At 36.6% G+C, this 25,636-nt stretch overlaps 1 protein-coding gene across 2 annotated transcripts in view; it reads left to right on the forward strand.

Annotated features, from left to right (window-relative positions):
• Positions 1 to 25,636, forward strand: part of UHRF2 (ubiquitin like with PHD and ring finger domains 2) — an 83,083-nt gene that overhangs the window by 9,680 nt on the left and 47,767 nt on the right. For both annotated transcript variants that reach the window (XR_014135945.1, XM_060609800.3), the window contains exon 3: positions 9,496 to 9,755. Coding sequence is in view for 1 of the 2 variants with exons in the window: in XM_060609800.3 (XP_060465783.1) it covers positions 9,496 to 9,755 (260 nt within the window). In the remaining variant the exon portion in view is untranslated. The remainder of the gene's footprint in view (positions 1 to 9,495; positions 9,756 to 25,636) is intronic.

Raw genomic sequence — 25,636 nt, forward strand, 5'->3', positions numbered from 1 at the left:
ATGATCTCACAGCTTGTGAGTTTGAGCCCCGCGTCAGGCTCTGTGCTGACAGCTCAGAGCCTGGAGCCTGCTTCGGATTCTGTGTCCCTCTCGTTCAGCCCCTCACCTGCTTATGCTCTCTCTTTCTAAAAATAAATAAAACATTAAAATAAATAAATTTAAAAAAACTTTTATGTAGTACTCAAAATTTAGACAGAATTATTAATATTGAAAGTCCCCTTTTGGAGATTTCATCCCTCTGAGTAACCAGTATTTTCTATGTTTTTTTTCTAAATAAATTTGTTATTTTAGGACAATTTTAGATTTATAGCATAATTGGGAAGATACTAGAATTTTCCATATATTACACACCTGGTTTGCCCTGTTAACTTTAGCATTTTACATTAATGATACTATGGTACATTAGTTATAATTAATGAACCCTGTCTCCTTAGCTTCTATCTAATGTCCTTTTTCTATTCCAGAATCCCATCTAGGGTACCATATTTACATTAGTGTGATAGAGAATGGTTGTTGAATTTCCTTAGGCTCCTCTTGGCTGTGACAGTTTTTCAGACTTTTCTTTTTGATGACCTTGACAGTTTCGAGGAGTACTGGTCAGATACTTTGTAAAATACCCTTCTATTAGTATTCATCTTGTTTTCCTCATCATTAGACTGGATTTACATATTTTTGGAGGAAAACCACAGAAGTATAGTGCTATTTTCATCACATCCTATGTAGGGCACAAGCTATCAGCATTCCATTTGCTAATTATAGCTTGGGTTTTTACATCAGTAGTTAAGTTATCCCTGTTGCTATGAACCTTAATTACCTGGCTGAGGTAACATTTGTCAAGTTTCTTCACTGTGAAGTTACTCTTCCCCTCCCCCTTTTTCCATGCTGTAGTCTTTGAGATGAAGTCCCTACCTGTAGCCCAAACTTAAGGAGGGAGTTATGAACTCTACTTCATGAAGGGTAGATTACCTACAAAATGTATTGGGAATTCTACATGAGAGACTGATCTCTTTTCCCCCATTTATTTTTTGTTAGTCATTTATTCACATCAGTAGGGATATTTTTTTCCACATATCCCTTCAGTATACCTCCATTTTTGTGGGGTTTTTTGTTTTTGTTAAAGCACCTTCTTTCTGGCCCTAGAAGTTGCTCCAGGCTCATCTTAGTTATTTCTGCCCCAGCCCTGGAATCAACCATTTCCTTAAGGAGCCTTGATTCTTTAATTGGGGAATGGTATTAGAAACCAAGATCTGGGGACTAGGTATGCTTCTTGCTACTGGAGTATCATTGCTCTTATTACCCTTAGATGCCAGACTAAGGAGGTTTATGTATGTATATATAATTCCTGTATATCCATATATCCATAAATATGTATGTAGCCATCTGTATCTATGTTAAGTTTACATTTTGACTTCTTGGCTAAGGGTAACAGTTGAGAAGCTGCTACATTTGACTTGATAGATTTTGGGCAGTGAAGGTATAGAATTTATTTTCATAGGAGGGCCAGCTTATGTATTGTCCAGGTTAAGCTGTCTAGTCAACTTAAATTCTTTCTGTTTAGCATATTTCTCAGTACCCTTCCATGTCTCCAACCAAATTCAGAAGACCATTATGAGAAACTGCTTTTCTCAGCAGATCTATGCATTTCATTTTCAGTATTACTACTTTGCCCACTATTTCTAGCACCTAACTTTTTTTAATACATTTTTTTTTCTTCTTTTTTTTTTCTTTTTAAAGAGGATTTTATGTATAGGACACAGGAGTATTTTTTGTCGGTTTTTTTTTTTTTTTTAAAGCTTTACATCCAGTGTGGGGCTTGAGTAATGGCCCTGAGGTCAAGAGTCATATGCTCTACTGACTTGAGCTGGTCAATCACCCCTCATGTACCTAACTTTTTAAACAACTCTTATATTTCATGTTAATATATAGCGTAGAGGTTAAGGTATTCAGTTTTGTCATCAGACTTGCTTTCAAATTCCAGTTCAGCTGCTTCCCAGTGGTACAAATGTGGCAAGTTTTACATGGTCTCCCTTTCCTCATTTAGGAAACACATGAAACACACATACAAGCTGGAACTTAAACTCTCAAAAGGCTGTTATTTGTAATGTTTAGTCAGAGCTGCATTTAACTTACTAGTTGAAGAGAGTAACAGATTTATTTGCTTTTTTCATTAAGCTTAGTAATTGTCATAGGTATTTGAAATTTTCACTGATTTTTTTTTTTTTTTTTTTTGATGTAGAAGTGCTTATTTCTGGGTAATTCATTCATCGAATAAATGGTTATCTAGTATATATTTGTACTAGATATTAGAGATGCAAGGATAAACAAATGATATTGCCCCCTGTTTTCATGGAATGTTGTTAGCTATTAAAACTTATCTTTGGCTAACCTGAAAACTCTTAGAAGCTGCTACCTTTAAATTGGTTTGTTTTGAATATTTTCCTTTAAGCAAGTCTCATCAAAATTAAATTGTTCCTAGCTCAGTAAAATTGGGAGGGTTTTTTTTGCCTTTATCTTGAATTACTGCTTATGTCACTTTTGCTTTGCAAAGATTTTCCTTTCATAGACATAGGACTGTCTGTAATTAAAATTGCTTTATGGATGAGCAAACAGATTTGGGGCTTTCCTTTTTGCCTAAACTTTTCTTTGGACCTCAAGTGGATACAAAAAAATGCATTTTCAAGTTAGTATCTCAAAAGTGGCAAGGGTAAACATTTAAACTTAATACATGAAGATAGAATTTTAATGAAATTCTTACCCACCGTCATTCTTGTTTCGCCCTATTTGGTAACTGAGCAACATTTGGTCAGTTTCAGACATCTTTTCATAATGAAACTAGGTATCATTATCACACTCAGCCTGTGGAAGATTGTGCAGAGGCTGGGTCCATCCGTTCCCATTGTTTCTGAGAGGTAATTTTCTCAAACAAAGTGGACTTTTAATACCTAAATAGAGTTTGGTTCTGGTTTTTGGATGCAGAAGCTTTGAATGACTCACAGTAGATCCTACTGTTGAAATGACTGTCATCTTGGCCTAAATAACTCTGGAATGATGATGCTAATAAGCCCTTTAGAGTTTAGTTAAGTGTGTGGCACTGTTAAATTTTACATATATTCTAATGCTCATTATAGGAAATAAAGGAAAGAGGAAACTTCACAATAATTACTAAGTAAAATTCCTGGATACTTTAGTATTTTCTTTTACATATAGTGCAGCTCTTCTTGATTTTTAACCTTTTTGATTATGAAGTGTAATAGACAATACAAAAAAGTAGAGCTTAGTGAAATATTATGAAGTCAATGTCTGTAAATACCACCAAATTAGGAAATATAAAGCAGTCCCCCATGAACTTCCCAGGGGCCCCCTCTTGATTCTTACTCCCTCCTCCCTAGTTGTAACTAATACCCAAACTTCTAAAAAAATTTTTTTAAATGTTTATTTATTATTGAGGGACAGAGAGAGACAGAGCATGAACATGGGAGAGACAGAGAAAGTGGGGAGACACAGAATCTGAAGCAGGCTCCAGGCTCTGAGCTGTCAGCACAGAGCCTGACGTGGGGGTCGAACTCACAAACCACAAGATCCTGACCTGAGCTGAAGTTGGACACTTAACTGACTGAGCCACCCAGGCGCCCCACTAATAACCCAAATTTCTATGGTAATTATTTCTTCACTTTTTATTAACTTTATCCTATTATTACCCTTTAATAACCTCTTAATAACCTTTAACCTATATTGGCATCCCTTATTTTCTTTCTGAACTCTATGTAAATGGAACCACATTGTTCTCTGATTTGTAAATTTTAGAAAACAACATGATATAGTGAGAGAGTCCCAGAGTCAGAGAAACCTGTATCAGCTTTATCACAGTTCCCACTTCTAGCTGTGTATCTTCTGAGGACTAGTGTATTTACTTCTGTACCTCATTCGAAAATAAGAATGACTTTGTATTATAGTTATTAAAGGAGTTAATGAGCATAATTATAAACTGCTAATATCTTTACTAAGAAGACTATGGTATTAAGACTATACTGAGGTTTAATGAGTCTTATAATTGGACATACTGATACTTAGCAGAAGGAGGCAAAGTTGTTTCATTTGTGTCTATGCTTGCTAGGTTGGCACATCATGTGGATTTTGTCACCCAATCTCTTAATACACAGCAAAGTATATAAAGATGCTGAGGTGAGGGAGGTTAAGTAATTTGTTCTAGGTTATATCTAGTAGATGTTAGAGACAAACTTAAACCTAGGTTTATCTGCAGAGCTGGTGTGTTTTAAACAGAACATATAAAGTGCTTAGGAGTACACCTGGCATATAGTAAATTTTCTAGTATTTGTTGATATTTCATTTTTTAATGATTTCTCCTTGCCTCCCATACTTCCTTTTTTTCTTTTTTTATATCACCTACTTGGATGTGGTAGATTCTTCTCTGAATGTGGCTATGTTTTTTATATTTACCTAATTTATATAATTGGGTTTGTTTTGTTTTTAACTTTATCTAATGACTTCAGCTCAAACACCTCTCCCCCATTAATTTGTTTTCCTGTATCTTTACATGTTTTGATGTTTTGACCTCTTTGGGGGAGGTACTTGCTGGCTGAGGATAGATTACCTCTTTCTAGATAGACCATAAACAACTTGTCAGTGAGCCCACCTTCCCCTCCCACCCACACCATGGTGATAGGAAGATTTTTATATAAGAATTCCGTTTGTTTATTCAGGGTAGAGGTGTTTAGATTTTGTATTTCTTTTTATTTTATTGCAGTATAGTTAACACAGTTATATCAGCTTCACATGTGCAGTATAGTGATGCAACATTCTGTATATTAGTGCTCATAATGATGAGTGTACTCTTTAATCCCTATCACCTATTTCCCTTTTTTTTTTTTAAAGTTTATTTATTTATTTTGAGAGTGCGTGCAGAGGGTGGGATGAGAGAAGGCACCATGCTTGATCTCATGAACCCACGAATGAGTTCATGACCTGAGTTGAAATCAAGAGTCTGATGCTTAACCCAGGCACCCCAACCCATCACCTATTTCATCCATCCCCCGCTCACTTCCGGTTTGATAACCACCAGGCTGTTCTCTGTAGTTCAGTCTGTTTCATGGTTTGTCTCTCTCTTTTTTTTTTCTTTTGTTCATTTGTTTTCTTAAATTCCACATGAGTGAAATCATGGAATTTGCCTTTCTCTGACTGACATTTAGCATTGTACTCTCTAGCTCCATCCATGTTATTGCAAATAATAATAAATAAAGGAATGCAAAGATTTCATTCCTTTTTAATGGCTGAATAATACTACATGTGTGTGTCTGTGTCTGTGTGTGTATACACCATGTCTTTATTCATTTATCTATGGATACTTGGGCTACTTCTATAATTTCGCTGTTGTAAATAATGGTGGAACATGGGTGAATATAGCCTTTCAAATTAGTGTTTTTGTATCCTTTATAAACACCCAGTAGTGTGCTTTACTGAATAATAAGGTAGTTTTATTTTTAACTTTTTGAGGAACCTCTATACTGTTATCTACAATGGCTGCATCAGTTTGTACTCCCACCAACAGTGCAGGAGGGTTCCCCTTTCTCCACATCCTCACCCACATTGGGTGCTTTTTGTGTTTTTGATTTTAGCCATTTTGACAGGTGTAAGGTAATATCTCCTTGTAGTTTTGATTTGCATTTCCCTGATGATAAGTGATGTTGAGCATCTTTTCACATGTTTGTTGGCCATCTGTATGTCTTTTTTGGAGACATGTCTATTCATGTCATCTGCCCATCTTTTAATTGGATTGTTTGTTTTTTGAGTATTAAGTTTTATCAGTTCTTTATATATTTTGGACACTAATCCTTTATTGGATATGTCATTTGCCAATATCTTTTCCCATTCATTAGGTTGCCTTTGAGTTTTGTTGATTGTTTCCTTCACTATGCAGAAGTTTTTTTATTTTAATGTAGTCGTAGTTGTTTATTTTTCCTTTTATTTCCCTTCCCTGAGTATAGTGATTTATGACAAATCATATGGCCATACTGAGGAGATACTATGGCCAGTGTCGGAGACACTACTGCCTGTGCTCCCTTCTAGGATTTTGATGATTTTAGGTCCCACATTAGAATTTATTTTTGTGTTTGGTGTAAGAATGTTGTCCAGTGTCATTCTTTTGTATGTGGCTGTCCAGTTCTTCCAACACCATTTGTTGAGGAGACTTTTTCCCATTGGATCTTTATTCTTCCTTTGTCAACAATTAAATGACCATATAATTATGGGTTTATTTCTGGGTTTTCTGTTCTGTTCCATTGACCCATATGTCTGTTTTTGTGTCAGCACCATACTAGGTGTTTTTGGGTTTTTTGTTTTTATTTTTTGATTTGAGAGAGTGCAAGCAGGAGAAAGGAGCAGAGGGAGAGACAGCAGATCTTAAGCAGGCTCCATGCTCAGCACAGAGCCTGATGCAGGGCTTGATCCCACGACCCTGGGATCATGACCTAAACTGAAATTAAGAGTTGAACGTGCAACTCACTGAGCCACCCAGGTGCCCCAGTATCATACTGCTTTAATTATTATCTCTTTTTGTAGTATAACTTGAAATCTGGAATTGTGATACTTCCAGCTTTGTTTTTCTTTTTTCAACATTGCTTTGGCTACTCGAGGTCTTTTTTTGGTTCCATAGAAATTTTAAGATTTTTTTTTTCTAGTTCTATGAAAAATGCTGTTGGTATTTTGATAGGGATTGTGTTGAATCTGTAGATTGCTTTGGATAGTCTAGACGTTTTAACAGTATTTGTTCTTCTAATTCATGAGCATGGAATGTCTTTCTGTCTTTGTGTCTTGAATTTTTTTCATCAGTGTTTTATAGTTTTCAGAGTACAGGTCTTTCACCTCTTTGGTTAAGTTTATTCCTGGATAATTTTATTATTTTTGGTGCAACTGTAAATGAGATTATTTTCTTTTCTGCTATTTCCTTATTAGTGTATAGAAATGCAATAACAACAAAAAGAAATGCAACAGAGTTCTGTACATTGATCTTGTATCCTATGACTTTACTGAATTCATTTATCACTAACAGGTATTTGGTGGAGTCTTTCAAGTTTTCTGTGTATAGTATGTCATCTGCAAATAATGAGAGTTTGACTTCTTCCTTGCCATTTGGATGCCTTTTTTTTAAAAAATTTTTTTTTTTTAACATTTATTTATTTTTGAGACAGAGACAGAGCATGAATGGGGCAGGGTCAGAGAGAGGGAGACACAGAATCTGAAACAGGCTCCAGGCTCTGAGCTGTCAGCACAAGAGCCTGATGCGGGGCTTGAACCCACGGACCGTGAGATCATGACCTTGAGCCGAAGTCGGCCGCTTAACCGACTGAGCCACCCAGGCGGCCCCATTTGGATGCCTTTTATTTATTTGTCTAATTGCTGTAGCTAGGGCTTCCAGTGCTAATTTGAATAAAAGTGGTGAGAGTGGACATCCTTGTCTCGTTCTTGACCTCGGAACAACTCTGTTTTTCACCATTGAGTGTGTTAGCTGTGGGTTTTTCACATAAGGCCATTATTACTGAGATATGTTTCATCTAGACCTACTTTACAGAGGGTTTTTTTATCATAACATATCCTAACTTTTTATCAATCAGTTCTGAATTTGAACTGGATTACCATGAAATCCAAGAAATTTACCATGGCAGTATCCTATTTTCATGTTAATCATATTAAGTACCGTCTTCTATACTATATTCAAAACCTAGGCTTTACCTTTAACTTCTTGCATGCATTTTGACACATTCAAATTTGACCTAGTTTAGTATGTCCACATAATGTGCTAAAACCTTACTTTTTAATTAAAAGGCATTTTTTCCCCACCCAGGTTATATACATTGTCATATGCTTAATGAAAATTTGTAGATCTTGTTTACAATTATAAGTCTCAGGTTGCTGTACTCAAAAGATGTCCTACCTCTTTGAGATAGTAAGTTCTCTTATGTGTGATGTATAAGCAATGGGAGTATTTTTAGATTTCCTTATGTTTCCTGTTACTATTTCAGTATCCATTGCATGCCACATTTTCTTCTATAATTATGTAGTGCTACATACAATCTTATATTTTGATTTGCTGTGAAAGAATAGTCTCAGTTTATTCTCCCAAGTATGATAGACCTTAACTTTAGTTTTTGTTTTACCTAATGTTGCCTGTAAGAAAGTAAATGTCTTTAAATTTGTCAGTGACTATTGAAGAAAAGCATTTGTGTCCAAATGAATTAATTTGTGTAAAGTATGTCGTGTTTCAGCTCTGATTCTTTCTTATGTCTAGACTGGTTTACCCTTACATCTTTTTCTGTCCTCCTAAACTCTTTGTTCTCATATTATGTCAGATGTTATTATGTCTTTGAAACTTTTCATTTGCTGTTGTATTCATTATTTACAGTACTTTTGGTCAGATATTATACCTCTAATGGCAGTGATTGTTAATATTTTTTGGTTTTGTCTATAGTCTACCTTGTATGTTAGCTTGGTAGTTTGAAACCTTTATATATATACATATATATTTTATTTATATGTACATATACATGTATATTTTATTTATTTATTTATTTATTATTTACTTATTTATTTTGAGAGAGAGAGCGACCATGAGCCAGGGAGGTACAGAGAGAGAGGGAGAGAATCCCCAGTAGGCTTCATGCTGTCAGCGTGGAGCCTGATACGGGCTGGAACTCAACGACTCGTGAGATTGTGACCTGAGCCAAAGTCGGACGCTTAACTGACTGAGCCACCCAGGCGCCCCTGATAGTCATATTTTCTAATGTACAGTTTTCCTTTTGTCAGATTGCATGGTTTAGTTCTGAATCATCCACTAGACCTGAGTTACATCTATTTTGCATCTTATACATCTGTTCTCTTTTTTATTTTCTTTGTTCTTTGAAATACTAAATAATGTATTTGTTAGTGAATTATTAACAGGTAGTGGAACTTACCCCATTTTATATATATAGGTTCACTAGATTCTTCTCTTTATTCATGTGTATAATTTCCCCCATTTTCAAGTTTCTTCTGTTTAATACTTAACTGTTTTCTGTTGAACTGACTATATAAGTTATTGCTAGGATTCTGAAGAAATTAATGGAGCAAATCAATAACAGCCACAATACTATGAAGTCCCTGCTTTTCACTAAGTGAAATACTTATTTAATGACTTGCTAGAACAACTCTTGGGAACACAAGAATGATATTTTTAAAAGTCTAATGTAGACCCAGGCAAGGAGTAAAAGAAAACATCTATTTCATTGAACAAAATTGGAAGGAAAGTTAATTTTCATATTAGTAAATAACAGATTTCACAGTATAGTCCAAAAAGAATAGTTCTGATCTAATCTTTGAAATTAAACATGAATAGCTGCAAATGTTATTAACCTTGATAATTCTCACAGTAACTTGAGTTATAGTATGGTTTTTGAAGCAATAGATGAAATTAAGCTTCATTAACTAATTTTAAACTTTTTTTAGGTAAATGAATTGGTGGATGCCAGAGATGTCGGCCTTGGTGCTTGGTTTGAAGCCCGTATACGTAGTGTTACTAGAGCTTCTGATGGACATTCACGTGGCAAAACTCCACTGAAGAATGGCAGTTCTTGTAAAAGGACTAATGGAAATGTAAATCATAATTCCAAAGAGAACACAAATAAATTGGACAGTGTGCCCTCTACGTCTAATTCAGACTCTGTTGCTGCTGATGAAGACGTTATTTATCATATCGAGTATGATGAGTAAGTGCTCATGCTATTGAGGACTTCATTCATATTTTTGTTTATAGAAGCAAAGCCTTCCATCCAAGATTGTTTTCAAATAATAATCTCTCTGGAGAAATCTTTTAGGGGTCATGTTCAGTCTGTTATCCTTTGTTTAATGGTTGTAATAAGGGCTTCTTAATGCTTAGTCATCTCTGGCTCCTAAGTGGTTTGTTGTTTTTGGTATCTTAATACCTGGCTTAATTTAGCATGTAATAGTTTCTCTTTGTCTCTTCCTCTGTGATATTAGTGGGTTTTTTTGTTTATGTGTATTCAGTAATGTTTTAGAAAGCATGTAATAACATGTAGAGTAGTAGCTTTTAGGATGAGGTTAAGAATGTTTGTTGAATAGCTTACTGAGAAAATTCACATACACAGTTTACCCATTTAAAGGGTACAGTTCAGTGTTTTTAGTGTATTCACAGGATTGTTCATGACCACAAAGTAATTTTTGAAGATTTTTATTCCTTCCCCACAAAAATCCCCATACCCAGCAGTCACTCCCTTCTCCCCCTCTCCCAATGAAATGTTTTTAAATGTTCATTTGAAAACTGTTAAGAACTTGCCTTGAGGGTCAAGATTCTAAAACGGAATTTTTTTTTTTTTTTAATTACCTATTTTCAAAATCCTACTATAAAAGTTACCATTGGGGCAGATTTAGTATTTATTCAACACACTAAATGAACTTGAGTCATCATGATAACCTTAATGTGTGGAAATATTAGACTACCAAATCTTTATCTAGTATAAGAGTTCAGTATCCAAAACTAGTTGTGATTTTTCTTGCCATAAAATGGTATAAAATACTTTGCTGTTAACCCAGAGTTCCAGGATACCTGGAAAGGGGTCAAAAGTAGATCACTTTAATCTACTTTTCTGATATTTCTTATGGTTTTGGCTAACTTGCCAACGTTGCTTATTTCAAATGAGACTTCCTACAACAAATAGGACATCATATAACCAACAACTAGAATGAATATTAAGATCTAGAATTGGCCAGAACTGGCATTATTGGTAAATCAAGGCTGAGATAGAAAGGGTTTGGAGTTGGTGTGTTGGTTGTAATCAGTTTATGAGTTTATGAATGATGTAGCAAAGAGTCAAGAATACTGTATAGGGAACTTAAGCTCTCTGTATATTTGCTATCAATAATTAGAGTTCCTGATTTGCTTTGAGTTTTATTTCTTAGAGAATAGAAGAAATAATCCAGTAAAGCATCTAGTATTGGCAAAGTATATTGTACAGAATGGCATGGCAAAGAAATAGGGTATTAAGCTTTAAACACTAAGCAAACCAAGGCTTATTAAATTTTCAACAGTTTAGGGGCTCTTGCTATTGGAGTAGGACTTTTCCAGGGATAGGCCTGAGTTTGGTGTAATTAGGGCACAAATCACTGTACCTCAGCATTGATTTGGCTGGGGTTTTTTTGTTGTTGTTTTGTTTTTTGTTTTTTTAAAGAAGGAGATATTTGTCTTCATTAGAATAAATGTTAGTCTTCTCATGCTTATTGGGTTTAGACTCTCTTTTACTAAAATTAATTTGTCCTAAATACTTTTATGTGTTATAATTAAATGTGTCACTGTTGGCAACTTAAAAGATATAATAGTTGAACTATCTTTAAGAGATAAAAGATGACAGAAGCTTAGTGGTAGGTAAATGTCATTTACATCTTTAAAAGGAGAAAAAGACTATATAAAACAAAGTATAAAATAGATGAGCTTCTGGATAAGAATCTCAAATAACAGAAGGTTGGTATAGACATGACCCAATAAAGATGGATAGCAAATCTTGTTAATCTTGTTTCCCATGGTTACTGGAAAAGTAAGTTAAAAACTATAGTAAAGTACATAATGATCTTACTAAGCTAATAAAAAAGTTCTTGATTCCTTGGATGGAGCATACATTGTGTAGTGCTTTTGGAGTGTATGGCTTAGCAGCAGTAATAGAATTTTATTGAGTAGTAAGTTCCAAGTGAATCAGTAGAATATGGCTATTAGATACTTAAACTGGGGGCACCTGGGTGGCTCAGTCAGTTAAGTGTTCAACCCTTGGTTTCTGCTCAGTTTGTGATTTACAGTTTCGTGAGTTCGAGCCCTGTATCGGCTGTCAGTGCAGAGCCTGCTTGGGGTTCTCTCTCCCTCTCTTCCCCCACTCCCACTGTCTCTCTCAAAATAAATAAACTTAATTTAAAAATGCACTGTAAGGATGTTTTATCATCCTTAGAAACCTAGAAAATATCTAGAATAAGCCCAGTAATGTTACTGTTGTGCTGGACTGGTTATTCCCTCCTTGGAATATTTTTTTCCATCTCTCATGCTTTAAGAATACCAACAGGACCAGGGCGCCAGGGTGGCTCAGTCAGTTAAGTGTCCGAGTTGGGCTCAGGACATGATCTCGCAGTCCCTGAGTTGGAGCCCCCTGTCTGGCTCTGTGCTAACAGCTCTGAGCCTGGAGCCTGCTTCAGGTTCTGTGTCTCCCTTCCTCTCTCTCTCTCTCTCTCTCTCTCTCTCTCTCCCTCTCTCTCCCTCCCTCCCTCCCTCCCTCCCTCTCCCTCTCCCTCTCTCCCTCTCTCCCTCTCTCCCTCTCCCCCTCTCCCTCTCTCCCTCTCCCTCCCTTTCTCTCTCTCTCTCTCTCTCTCTCTCTGCCCTTCCCCTACTCACACTCTGTCTCTTAAAAATAAATAAACATTAAAAAAAATTTTTTTTAAATTCATACAGCTCATAAAATCTCTTATGGTTTGCTTCTCTCTGTTTTTATCTTATTTTTCCTTCCCTTCCCCTATGTTCATCTGTTTTGTTTCTTAAATTCCACATGAGTGGAATCATATGTATTTGTCTTTCTCTGACTGACTTATTTCGCTTCGTATAATACATTCTAGTTCCATCCACATTGTTGTAAATAGCAAGATTTCATTCTTTTTGATCACTGAGTAATATTCCGTTGTGTGTGTGTGTGTGTGTGTGTGTGTGTGTGTGTGTACATATGTATGTATATACACACCACATCTTTATCCATTGTCAGTTTTTAGACATTTGGGCTTTCTATAATTTGGCTATTGGTAGTGCTGATATAAACATTGGGTGCACGTGCCCCTTCAAATCAGCATTTTGTACCCTTTGGGTAAATACCTAATAGCCCAATTGCTGCGTTGTAGGGTAGCTCTGTTTTTAGTTTTTTGAGGAAATTCCATACTCTTTTCCAGAGTGGCTGCTCCAGTTTGCATTCCCACCAATAGTGCAAGAGCGTTCCCCTTTTAGAGATCTTGATTTCTAAATTTTACCTGATTTCTACGAAGAGAAATCTAGAAAACACCTAGTAGTTTGAATAAGGAAGTATATATGTAAACATGGAAAATGTTTATGGAAGTTATTTTTTTAAAGATTTTATTTTTAAGTAATTTCTACACCCAATATGGGGCTCGAACTCGCAACCCCGAGATCAAGGGTTGCATGCTCCACTGACTGAGCGAGCCAGGAGCCCCTTCTATACCATATGTTAAGAAAGAGTAATTATTCAGCAAAGTTCAAATCCTTAAACATTGTTAAGAGTTTTCATAATCACATGAAAACTGTGTGGTCTTCCATGCTCTTACGGTGTTCCCTCACTCGCTCTCGCTCTCCCTCTCTCTCTTCCTCTCCCACTTAAAATAGCAATGTCAGTTTACCTCAGAAACCAAGGTTCTTTTTGTTTTGATTTTTTAGTAAATTATTTTGAAGTATTCTTTTTAAAGTATACTAGCTTAATTTAATAATTATCTTTTTTTTTTAAATTTTTTTTTTAACCTTTTATTTATTTTTGAGACAGGGAGAGACAGAGCATGAACAGGGGAGGGTCAGAGAGAGGGAGACACAGAATCCGAAACAGGCTCCAGGCTCTGAGCTGTCAGCACAGAGCCCGACACAGGGCTCGAACTCACAGACCGCGAGATCATGACCTGAGCCAAAGTCGGCCGCTCAACCGACTGAGCCACCCAGGCGCCCCATAATTATCTTGTACAGTGCCTGACACAGTATTATTCTAACAAGTACTCTACCTGGATTGTTTTTATATAATCCTTATAAAAACTCAGTGATGTACATACTTTTTTATGTGGTAAGTGGAAATAACTGAGATTTAAGAGTAACTTGCCTAATGTTGGACAGCTAGTAAGTGGTAGATCCCAATTCAGGAAAGCACATACTTGGCAACCACTCTACCATACTGTGATTTTGAGAGAAGCATTCTTATAAAATATCTATATATTGCATATAGGGTTGTTAACATAATTAAAATGTTTTCTGTCAATCTTTCCAATTACGATTGCTTTTTGCAGAACAGATACCTTGAACCAAAGTTCTTTACCTGTCCATGAATGCCTTTGTGCCCTTTTTCTCCGGGGATAATCCACAGCTCATTAGTGTTACACGACATTTAAATAGGTTAAACTGCTTTTAACAGTGTCAAGGCTCTACCGTGGGATTGAAATCAGATGGAAATTCCATAGCATCACTTAGGACTTGCAGGGTAACTTATGCTAGGCTGTAATTAAAAGCTCATCTGGGAAGTGTCCTAGGATAATGTCATTGCTTTCAGCATTCTTTAAGATTTTTCAAGCTATTCCTACCCTGTGGTGCATGCCTTTGAGTACCTTTGCGTAGCCTTCATTATTGCACAGAATCACTGAGCCAGTTCTAAATAAAATCAAGTGGTATTTTAGATAAAAGTAGTTTTTCTATAAGGGAGCAGCACTGATTTTCTTAACTGTATTGATATAGTGATCTATTTCTGAAGGAGTCCCAAAAATATTTTAAGCAGTTTCAAGATGTAATGGTTTCTGGGTTTTGATGAGAGAGAGTAGGAGATTTTTAATCAAGTCAGTGTCCTGTTGGTATTGAGTATAGGGAGCAACAATGAGAGGTCCAAACTGTCCTATTGTTATGTGTATTTCCAAAGACTTAGACTATTTTCCTTCCAACTTTCTCTGACATGCCATTTTCTGAATGGATTATAATCAGAAGGAGGCAGAAGAAGTTAGGGCTGTAACTTTATCATTGCTCTTCTGCTTACTGCTTAGAAGAATGACTTTACATATTGATTTCACCTTTTCCTTTTGTTTTTGTTTTTGTTTTTTTTTTTTAGTGTGTGTGTGGTAACAGGGGAGGAGCAGAGGGAGACAGAGAATCTCAAGCAGGCTCCGTGCTCAGCACAGAGCCCGATGCAGGGCTTGATCCCACAACTCTGGGATCATGACCTGAGCCAAAATCAAGAGGCTCAACCAACTGAGCCACCGAGGCACCCTCACCTTTTTAAATTTATACATTGTCCCTTTACATTAGTGTTTCTCAAAAGGCTGGTCAGCAGCACTTCAGATTCATGGAGGAAAGTTGTTTAAAATGTAGATTCCAGAGAGACACTAAATTCACCCCCACTCCTGTATAGGGTGGACCTGGGGTAGGACCCAGGAATCTGCTTTTCAAATAGGTACCCCAGAGACCTGTTAAGTTTTCAGTGTGGTAGTTCTTTCATAGTTCAGGCATTAGAATCAGAATTTGGTTTGAATTCTAGGTCTTTGGTTTATTGGTAAGTTTTTGTTTTGTTTGAACTCTTGCAGCTTTAATTTCTTTATCTTCAAGTAAATATCTACTTGACCTATGCTTTTTTCCCTAATAATGTTGAAAAGTACCCAGTAATAATAGAATCAAACTTTCTACATTTCATTTATTAAAGCCAGGTTGGTAGATACTCTTAAATAATAGAGTTTTATCTTTAACATAGGTATTTAACATAATTATGTTGTTTATATTATTAAAATATAACGGTAGTTATCTACCATTGTTAATGTCTTATACAAATGATATTACCGTGTAATATGTAAAGCCCTACTATAAGCAATTATAAGTTATTCTTAATTGTCTGAGTATGCTTTGCATTTAAGGTGTGACATTTTATTAAGGTGTTACATTAAGGTGTAACATTTTAGTAATGTTATCAATTAGAATAAGAAATGCTTTTTGCATGCGGTATGACATTAAAGACGTGCTAAACTAGAACATGCCTCCAGGTGAATGGTGTTCTTATTTAAGCACGCTGTCTCCAGGAAGCCACGTTTTGAAGGAAAGTTTCAGTGATACCACTTTGTTAATACAGTTTGAGTCTAAAATTAGCATTAGCCTACAAGCCCCATAAGGAAATGTAGTAATAAACCTATTTTTGAAGAATAATACTCAATTTCCCTTAAATTTAACTCCCCTGTCTTTACTCAGTGGTGGTTTTTTGAGTTGAAAACAGACTTGGCTTTTGCTAAGATTTCACATAGTTTAGAATAATCAAAAGCATGTACTCTGAAGGATAGCTCTAAAAGATATCCAAATATTTGGAGCAGTGCGAATGTTACTGAAGAAACTTAAGCTTAGGGATTTTTAAAAATTTTAATTTAAGTATAGTTAACATACAATGTTATATTAGTTTCAGGTGTACAACATAGTGATTCAACAATAAACAGGGATTTTTTTATAATTTTTTTCTCAATATTTATTTTTGAGAGAGAAGGGGGTGGGGCAGAGAGAGAGAGAAGGAGACTGAGGATCCGAAGGATCTGTGCTGACAACCCAGAACCTAATGAAGGGCTTGAACTCACAAACCGTGAGATCATGACCTGAGCTGAAGTTGGGCGCTTAACCGACTGAGCCACCTAGGCACCCCTAAGCTTACAGATTTTTAAGCTTATCTAAGTAGTCTAAACTCTAAAGAATGCAAGTAGCTAACTAGAACGATTTATCTTACATTAGAGTAAAACCTTGACTTTAGGTTCTGAGAACAGGAAGTCATGTAATATAAGAGAAAGAAGGACCCTAGTTTCATACTTTGGTACGTTATAGAGTTGGCCCTCGGCACCATGTAGGTAAAGTTGACCTTGATAGATTCCTGTCTCTCTGTGTTTCAGTCTTTGAGGATGTCTTGAGCCCTGTTTTAGAAGTTGTTCAGTCATCCAACATTTTGTAAAATATTTCAGTCGCCTACAGTTTTCCCCTGTGCAAATGCTGAAAAAAGTCCGCAGCTTGGGCCAATTTGCAGAGGTTGTCTTCAACTATACACTGGACCTCAAGGGATGGGGAGAATGGTGTTTTGGGGACTGCCTATCGCTGTCTTGAGTACTGGCGTAATTAACAGTTGAACTGACTACAGGTTTTTTGTTTTTTGGGTTTTTTTTTTAATTTTTTTTTTTTTAACGTTTGTTTATTTTTGAGACAGAGAGAGACAGAGCATGAATGGGGGGAGGGTCAGAGAGAGGGAGACACAGAATCCGAAGGAGGCTCCAGGCTCTGAGCTGTCAGCACAGAGCCCGACGCGGGGCTCGAACTTGTGAACCACGAGATCATGACCTGAGCCAAAGTCGGACACTTAACCGACTGAGCCACCCAGGCACCCCAGGGTTTTTGTTTTTAAGAACATCAAAAACAATCTTTAAAAAGCCGGTATTAGCTCTTCATAGAATTCTGTGGTCCTGCTTAAGTATCTAGCTCAAGGAAGGAGACTCAGAAGGATCTTTTCGAAATATAATGGTCATAGTTTATTACAGTTGATTAAGAGCCTTAGTTATATAAAAGTAGACTTTGTTATTTAATGCATTACATCTTTCCAAACATTTGTAGACCTGGTATATCCCAAACACACTTAAGTTTGAACATGGTACCTGCTCCTCAATGAAAAGTCGTAAGTACTGTGATAGAAATACGCACCCCTAGCTTTTAGAGTACCTAGGGCTCTAAGAGTACAAGGTAGAGGAGATAACTTTTGTATTCCTGAAGGAGAATAGCAGGGTACCAAGGATAAGTAGGGAACATAACAGGGTTACCTGAGGGTAGATTACTGTAGCTGGAGTGTAGGAGGTATATGGTGAGTAGTAAGCAGTAAAACTAAAGGTGAGTAAAGACTTTTCATTTAAACATGGCAGATTAAGATGGCTGTTTGTCTCCACTTCTTAAACCCTCCTAGAAGACAGTAAAAGAATAGATGCAAAAACCCCAAGGATAACAAATGAAATAGGAATAAAGGACACAGAAAAGAAAGCAGCTAACTTTTGGAAGGTACGAAGCTAATAGGTAAATGATACCTAACTTAGCAGGCTGGAGAAAACTGGAACCTAAAGGATGAGAAGCCAACAACAAGCAACTAAATTGGCATTGAAGAACCTTTGGAAGGCTCAGGCCTTGGATTTACGAGCTACTTTGGAGGTAGGCATATGGAACAAAACTGAGAACAAGAGGATTGGTTAATTTATATGAAAGAGCATTTTAACTACTCCCACCCTGCTCAGAGTTTAAACCAAGGAAGAGGGAGACCGTGTTAGGAAAATAAGAAGTAATGAAAGGAGATCCCAGCATGAAGCTGTGGAACAGGTATAGGCTTACAGAGCACAGAGCACACTAGTCCAGGTTAGACTAGGGTGAGGTCTCTAAAAAAGATGAAAGATTGGTTGAGTGCCTGAAATGTCTGAATGTACAGGAGTTTTAACAGGGGCAGAATGGAGGTAAAGTAATGATAAACACAGAACAGTTAAGCATTCAACAGAAAACAAAGCTGTAGAAGAAAGGACAGGTATTAAAGCATACTTTATTTTCTTGTGATTACTATTTAATCAACATGTTTTAAAAATCATAAAAAACATAGTTTTATAAAGTTTGTATAATATTCTTAAGAGCAACAAAAAGTTTGGGGTGCCTGGGTGGCTCAGTTGGTGAAGCATCTGACTCGATTTCAGCTTAGGTCATGATCTCAAGTTGGGGAGTTCAAGCCCCACGTGAGGCTCTGCACTTACAGCTCCAAGCCTGCTTTGGATTCTCCCATCTTTCTTTCTCTCTGCCTCTCCCCTGCTCTCTCATTCTCTCTCTCTCTGTCTCTCAAAAACAAACAAACATTAAAAAAAAAAAAAAAACACAAGAAAAAGTTTGTTGAAGGAGAATGGGATTTAGATCATCAGAGTTGGAATCATGTCTCTGCTTCCTGCTCCTGTCCAGAAAACCTCTGTGCCTCATCTGTAAAATGGGGCTTAGAATAGCATACCTCTGTTCCAAGGATTGTAAATATATGTGCACACTTAAAGCAGCACTATGTGTTAGCAATTATAAAGAAGAGGAGAATGGAGACAAATGAACTATACATGGGGACTGGGTAGAATAATAGTTTAAAGTAAAAAATCAAAGTTTAAGCATGTTATTAAAAAATACAGATGTAAATAAAAGAAATAGCTAAGAATTGAAAATGGTTGCATCTGGGGAATATGAGCCAGGAATATGGTGGGCTAGGGCAGGCTATTTATCCTCACAGTAAGCCATGAGTGTTAACTTTTTGGATTTTGTACATATATGGGAAAACTGAAAAAGCAGGATGAGCCTTTTGTTTGGATTTTAACCTGAACCACAAAGCATTGTATTATTTATTATAGAAATCTTTAAATTTATTCAGAGATTGAGAGAAAAGTATAACAAACCCATGCCCTAGCTTCAACCATTATGAACTCCTAGCCAGTGTTGTTTAAACCAGCATCCTCAGGCACCACTGGATTATTTTGTTTTTTTTTTTTTTTTTAATTTTTTTTTTCAACGTTTTTTATTTATTTTTGGGACGAGAGAGACAGAGCATGAACGGGGGAGGGGCAGAGAGAGGGAGACACAGAATCGGAAACAGGCTCCAGGCTCCGAGCCATCAGCCCAGAGCCTGACGCGGGGCTCAAACTCACAGACCGCGAGATCGTGACCTGGCTGAAGTCGGACGCTCAACCGACTGCGCCACCCAGGCGCCCCCACCACTGGATTATTTTGAAGCAAGTCTCAAACCTTACCTCATCTCAACCAGTAAATGGTCTTATAGATGGCCTTAGTAGCTATGGTGGGTGCACTGCTCCCTTCAGAAAAAAACAAAAACAAAAAAATGACTAGCTGCAAGGAATGAATGCAGTTAGCTGATAACTTTTAGCAACAGCACTTAGATAGCTGCCGCAGTGTTTGAGCCAAGATCACGCTCTCCAGGCATCCTCCAGTGAGTTAGTGTGTGTGACCTGGCAGTTTCTGCTCACTATGGGACCATGTAGTCAGTTTCTGTACAGGGCTCACTGTTGGACTGGTCAACTTTGTCAGAGTTGTACCACATTCTGATGCTTTTCTTGCCCAACTCTCCTTTCTTCTTTCAAAGTGATGGATCAACATGGTCTAAGGGCTTTTGCTATCTAGTCCAACTCTTTCTCCATAGCTTTTAAAGGTTCACCTTCATCTTAACATCTCGGGGCATTCAGCTGGCAAAATAGCTGACAGGATTCTTTTTAAAGTGTATAAGAGAAGAACTAACATATCAGATCTCAGGCTGATATTCTTTAAAAGGTCTGTTTGTACGGTGGACCTTTGGCTGGTGTTTGAGAAATTCACTTTCAAGAGGATTCTTACCATTCCCTGACTTAAAAAAACAAACTCACTGTGTCTAAACTGCAGACAGTATGGTTTATACTGAACACCTGCTTCTGGGAGTCTGGAATTTTGGTACATGGTAGGAATTGAGTGCTTATGTGACCAGCCCCTAATAAAAATCTTGAGTATTCTTTACTACACATCCCTGGTACATAATACTTCACACGTGTTGTCATAATTTGTTGCTGGAGGAATTAAGCATATTTTGTGTGATTCCACTGGGAGAGGATTCTGAGCTTGTACCTGATTTCTTCTGATTTCACCGCATGTGCCTTTTTTCCTTTGCTGATTTTGCTTTGTATCCTTTCACTGCAGTAAATCATAGCCATGGAAACAACCTTGTGAAAAAGAGTCCTGTGAGTTTCCGTAGTAAATCACTGAATCTTGGGGACCCTAGCAAGCCAACAAATCCCACATGAAATTTGTAATGATTCATGAATATCAAATGACCAGTCAATAGTCTGGTCTTTTCAAAAAATATATTTAGGTTGTCCAAATAGGGATCAAAAGCAAAATAAATCTACCCATTGCATTTAATTGATAGGTTAAGTTTCAACCTACAGATTTCACCCATTTTTCTCCCTTGCTAATTTATTTGCACAAGGCAAGTGACAGTTTATTCAGTTTTCAAAGTCTGGGCTTTCCTGATTACAACCCTGTAGTGGTATTTAACTTTTTTTTTCTGTTAATGTTAGTTTCCTGAAAGCTTATTAAAATTCCTTATTTGATAAGACTAGTTGAGAGATGATGTTTACTTACCTTTTGTAAGATACGGGGAGGCACATAATACCTGCTTTTTTCTCTTTTTTTGTCTTAAGATTTCGGTGTTGTCATCCTGATCCATTTATTGTGAAATTTGCTATTAGCTTTTTTTTAAAATTTTTTAAATGTTTTCATTTATTTTTGGAGGAGAGTGAGACAGCATGAGCGGGGGAAGCGGAAAGAGAGAGGGAGACACAGAATTTGAAGCAGGCTCCAGGCTCTGAGCTGTCAGCACAGAGCCCCATGTGGGGCTCGAACTCACGAACTGTAAGATCATGACCTGAGCCGAAGTCAGATGCTTAACCGACTGAGCCACCCAGGCACCCTACTGTTAGCTTTTAATGGTTCTACAGCTATTTACCTGTATCCACTATTTTGTTGTCTTGCAAAAAGGATGATACCTCATTCTATCTTTCCCTCATTTACTAGCTATAATTCTTTCATAAAGAACTTTAACAAGCAATTGGTTCATATATAAAAGGATAAACTATTGATTCCTGAACTTTTTGAGTGTTAAGAGTAAGTTCTTTATCATCCTCCAAAGGTTGGTCAACAAGATTAAAAATCTTAAGTGTCATTATGAATAGATTTTAACCTGATTTAAAGCTCTTTGTGCCCAAATTGTCCCCTCTCTGGCCTGGGGAGGCTCCTTTGGGTTGATTTTCACACAACAGTTCTTGAGGGCTTTTTGCAAATAGGTACAGCAGGAGTCCCCAGCTCTTCTATTTCCTTCACAGGCCTGGATTCAGCCATTTCTTCGTGGAGTTCTAGTTCTTTTTAGAGATGGTATTTAGAGTGCATAGTCTGGGCTGCTCCATACTTGTTTAATCATATTTTTAGGTTTTCTGACTGGACACAGCTGGGAAATACTAAATATACCATAATTTTATATTGATATTATTTCTAGTTAAATTTAAAGGGTTATACCTTAATCTCTTTAATCTTCCATTTATTATTTTTTCTCTTGAAAATTTCAGCATGGTTCCTAATAACACCATTGATTTGCTTTATCCTATTCATTGTAGTTTCAGAATAGGCAGTAGTAATATTGCAAACAATATGATTATTGGAAAGTTGGTGCTTTTGTTTTTTACTTTATGTCCTTCGGAAACAACCCTGTATGGGATGTGTACTGTTAATTTAGTGTTTTTAAAGTGATTCCTGTCTATGTATTTAAGCCATCGTGCTTTTGATTTTAAGGAATTTCTTACATTTTTTTTATATTTTGCTTTTATAAAACATTACATGATCTATAGGTAAATCTCCAAAACAAGATATATGAATAGAAGTGTCCATCCCGGTTTCTTCTATTTCTTACCTCTTTTTATAGTAACTATGTTTATTAGTTTTGGTTTATCCTTCTGTTTCAAAATAAACATATATACGTATATATACACATACATACACTCACATCTATTTTTATATGTATACAAGTGTATTTTTATGTTTGCATTTCCACACACTTATTAGGTATAAAGTAGCACACTATAAACTTGTTTGCATCTTGCTTTTTTTTTTTTAAGTTACTATAGAGCTCTCCATATATATTATTTCACTGTAGACAATTCTGTTCCTTTTTATAGGAACATAATATTCCGTTATGTAATTGTATCATGTTATTTCAAGTGGTTTTCTACTATGGACATTTGATTGTTTCTAGTCTTGCTATTATAGATAGTACATATATAAATAGGCTTGTGTATGTGTCCTTTTTTCTTTTTAATGTTTATTTCTGAAAGAGTGGGAATGGTGGAGGGGCAGAGATAGAGGGGACAGAGGATCCAAAGCAGGCTCTGCACTGACTGCAGAGAGCCTGATGTAGGGCTTAGACTCACAAACCATGAGATCATGACCTGAGCCAAAGTCAGATGCTCAACTGACTGAGCCACCAGGGCGTCCACCAATGTGTCCTTTCACAAGGATTTTTGTTATCTATGTTTGGGATGGATTCCTAGACGTAGAATTCTGGATCAAAAGGTAAACATAGGCAATTTTGCTGGTTATTGCTAAATTTCTCTTTACAAGGGGACAATACTACTTTGTATTCCCATCGGCAATGTTTGAGAATACTTGTTTTCCTTCAACCTGTGAACAGACCATTATCAAACTTCAAAAAATATTTTGAGGTATGATCATAAAGACAGGGAGCTATGTTGGGCTTTGACAATAGTCTTAGAGAAATGCAGGTCTTCACTAAGGAGGTACAATTACATTAAAGTAGTGTCAAAGGTATAGCATAAGGAGGACTTATTTACTGGATGAAGCCATTATAAGAGGAATTGGGTAATTCCTGAGTTTCTGGGAATATGAATAGTTTGCTCAGAGAATACCAAACATCAGATTATAGGATGGGAAAATTCCATCTTAGTTGCCTTGAATTTGAAGTGCTTCTGAGATACCTGTTAGAAATGTTGGATATGTGAGTCTGAAGAAAATTGGGATTATAGTAGAGTTTATGTGTTCCTATTCTGTTTACGCTAAGATGTCTGTAGATGAAGATGCTCAGGTAAATAGTAATAATATTTGAGTGTTTGGCATGCTCTTGATTTTGGTAAGGGTAGTTTTATGTGCCCCTTCCATGTTTGTGTTTATACACAACATTGACTTAGCATCTTTTTGTGGCTGGAATTAGAAGAAGTATACTTAATTTTCATGACTTACCTTCTATAGACTAGTAGTATATACATATAGAGTATATGTATGTATAATTCTGTTATGAAATTGTACAAATTTATTTCCATGGCAAATATAGCTTATATTCCCTTGCTGTGGTGTATGGGATGATTTATTTTGCCTTGTCTCTGATAAACATGATTTTATATACAAATTTGAAACTTTGGTCAAGTTTTCTACTTTAAAATATTTCCTTAGTATCTACTTTTGACAAACTTAGGCAAATGGAGAATTGTTTTGCCATTGAAATATGCTTTCTTCCTGTATTAAACATACAGAGATACATGATAATGTCATGATGTCAAAGTATAATTTTCACATTACAGCTGAAAAAGGAATCTCATCTAAAAGAATAGTTTTCTTATATGGTCTTAAGAATATTGAAGCAGGAAACAAGTTCACAAACTTCAAAATTAGAGAAGTCCTAAAAAAAATCTAGTTTAACTTCATTTTACAGATTAGGAGAAATGTTGGTTATTTTTGTGACCAAACCATTGTGAAACAACATGAGTGTATAAGCCCCAAGTGTTAGAGACTTCTAAATTTAGATTTGACCATTAAAATTTTTTTAAATGTTTATTTTTGAGAGAGAGAGACAGAGCACAAGCAGGGGAGGGCAGAGAGAGAGACACACAGAATCCAAAGCAGGCTCCAGGCTCTGGGCTGTTTGCACGGAGCCCAACACAGGGCTTGAACTAATGAACCATGAGATCATGACCTGAGCCAGAGTCTGACGCTTAACTGACTGAGCCACTCAGACGCCCCAAGATTTGACCATTAAAAAATGGGATTGAAATAGAAGAGCAGAACCATAAACCTGATGTTGTAATTGTCAGTTTCTTTCTTTATGATTATTTCTGTGGGATAATAACAATATCTTAACTAACATTTACTTAGCCTATTATGTACTATTGTAAGCACTTTACAAGTCTTCTCATTTTAGTTCTCAAAACAACCACATGACATACAGTTAGTTATCATTAAGCTACATTTTACACATGACAGAGTATTAGTAAGGGTACAGAATTTTCCCAGGGAGTCCCAATAGCAGGAAGCTAAAATGGGAATTTAAACTCAGTCAGTGAAGGCACCAGGATGATAAAGGACTCAAAACCTTTTTCTGTAAGTTGAAGGTATTTTTACTTAGAAGAGAAGATTGAGGGTGGTGGGGACATTGAGACCATCAAATATTAAGTCTTCTGTGGATAGAGTATATGGATTCCTTCATGGAATTTGGGCATAGAATGAGTTCCAAAGCTTATGTTTGATCCAGTATCAAGTATGTTCTCCTTTTTATGTCAGAGCTATGTGAAGATAGAATGGCTTTTCTTAGGGTTAAAATTTACCCCCTTGGGGCACCTGGGTGGCTCCGTCAGTGAAGCAGTGGTCTCTTGGTTTCAGCTCAGGCCGTGACCTCACTATTCACAGGTTAGAGCCCTGCATCAGGCTTCACACTGAAGGTGCAGGGCCTGCTTGGGATTCTCTTTCTGTGCCTCCCCTGCTCGCACTCTCTCAAATAAATTTGAAAAAACAACAACAAAAAAAAACTGCCCTCTCATCACAGTCCAAGCAGAGGTTACGTGATTTTTTGGAAGGCTTGTGGTAGAAGGGAATTAAGGCAATAAGAAGGTAAATAGACGAGATCCACTTTGAGGCCCTTTGCTAATCCTGAGATTTTTGGATGATTAACTAAAGATCCCACCTAGAATTAATACCCATTTACTCTAAATGAGTTAAATATACTGTGAGAGTCATAGGCTTTCATAGTACTTGGCTTCTTCAGAAGAACCAAGGCTTTCTGCTAGAGATGCTTCCAATTTCAGACCCACTTACATTTTGAGCAGGCCACTCAGTTGGCTAAGGGTTAATGGTCTTTACTCTTAGTTTCTACCTTCTTAATACTGTCACAGTAGGCTATGCTACTTATTCTTGTATTCTTAGAGCACACTAGGTTATCAGACTCGAGCATGCTTTTCAGTTACTAAG

Source organism: Panthera onca, chromosome D4, assembly GCF_046562875.1.
Source record: "Panthera onca isolate mPanOnc1 chromosome D4, mPanOnc1 haplotype 2, whole genome shotgun sequence".
Classification (NCBI taxonomy): Eukaryota; Metazoa; Chordata; class Mammalia; order Carnivora; family Felidae; genus Panthera; species Panthera onca.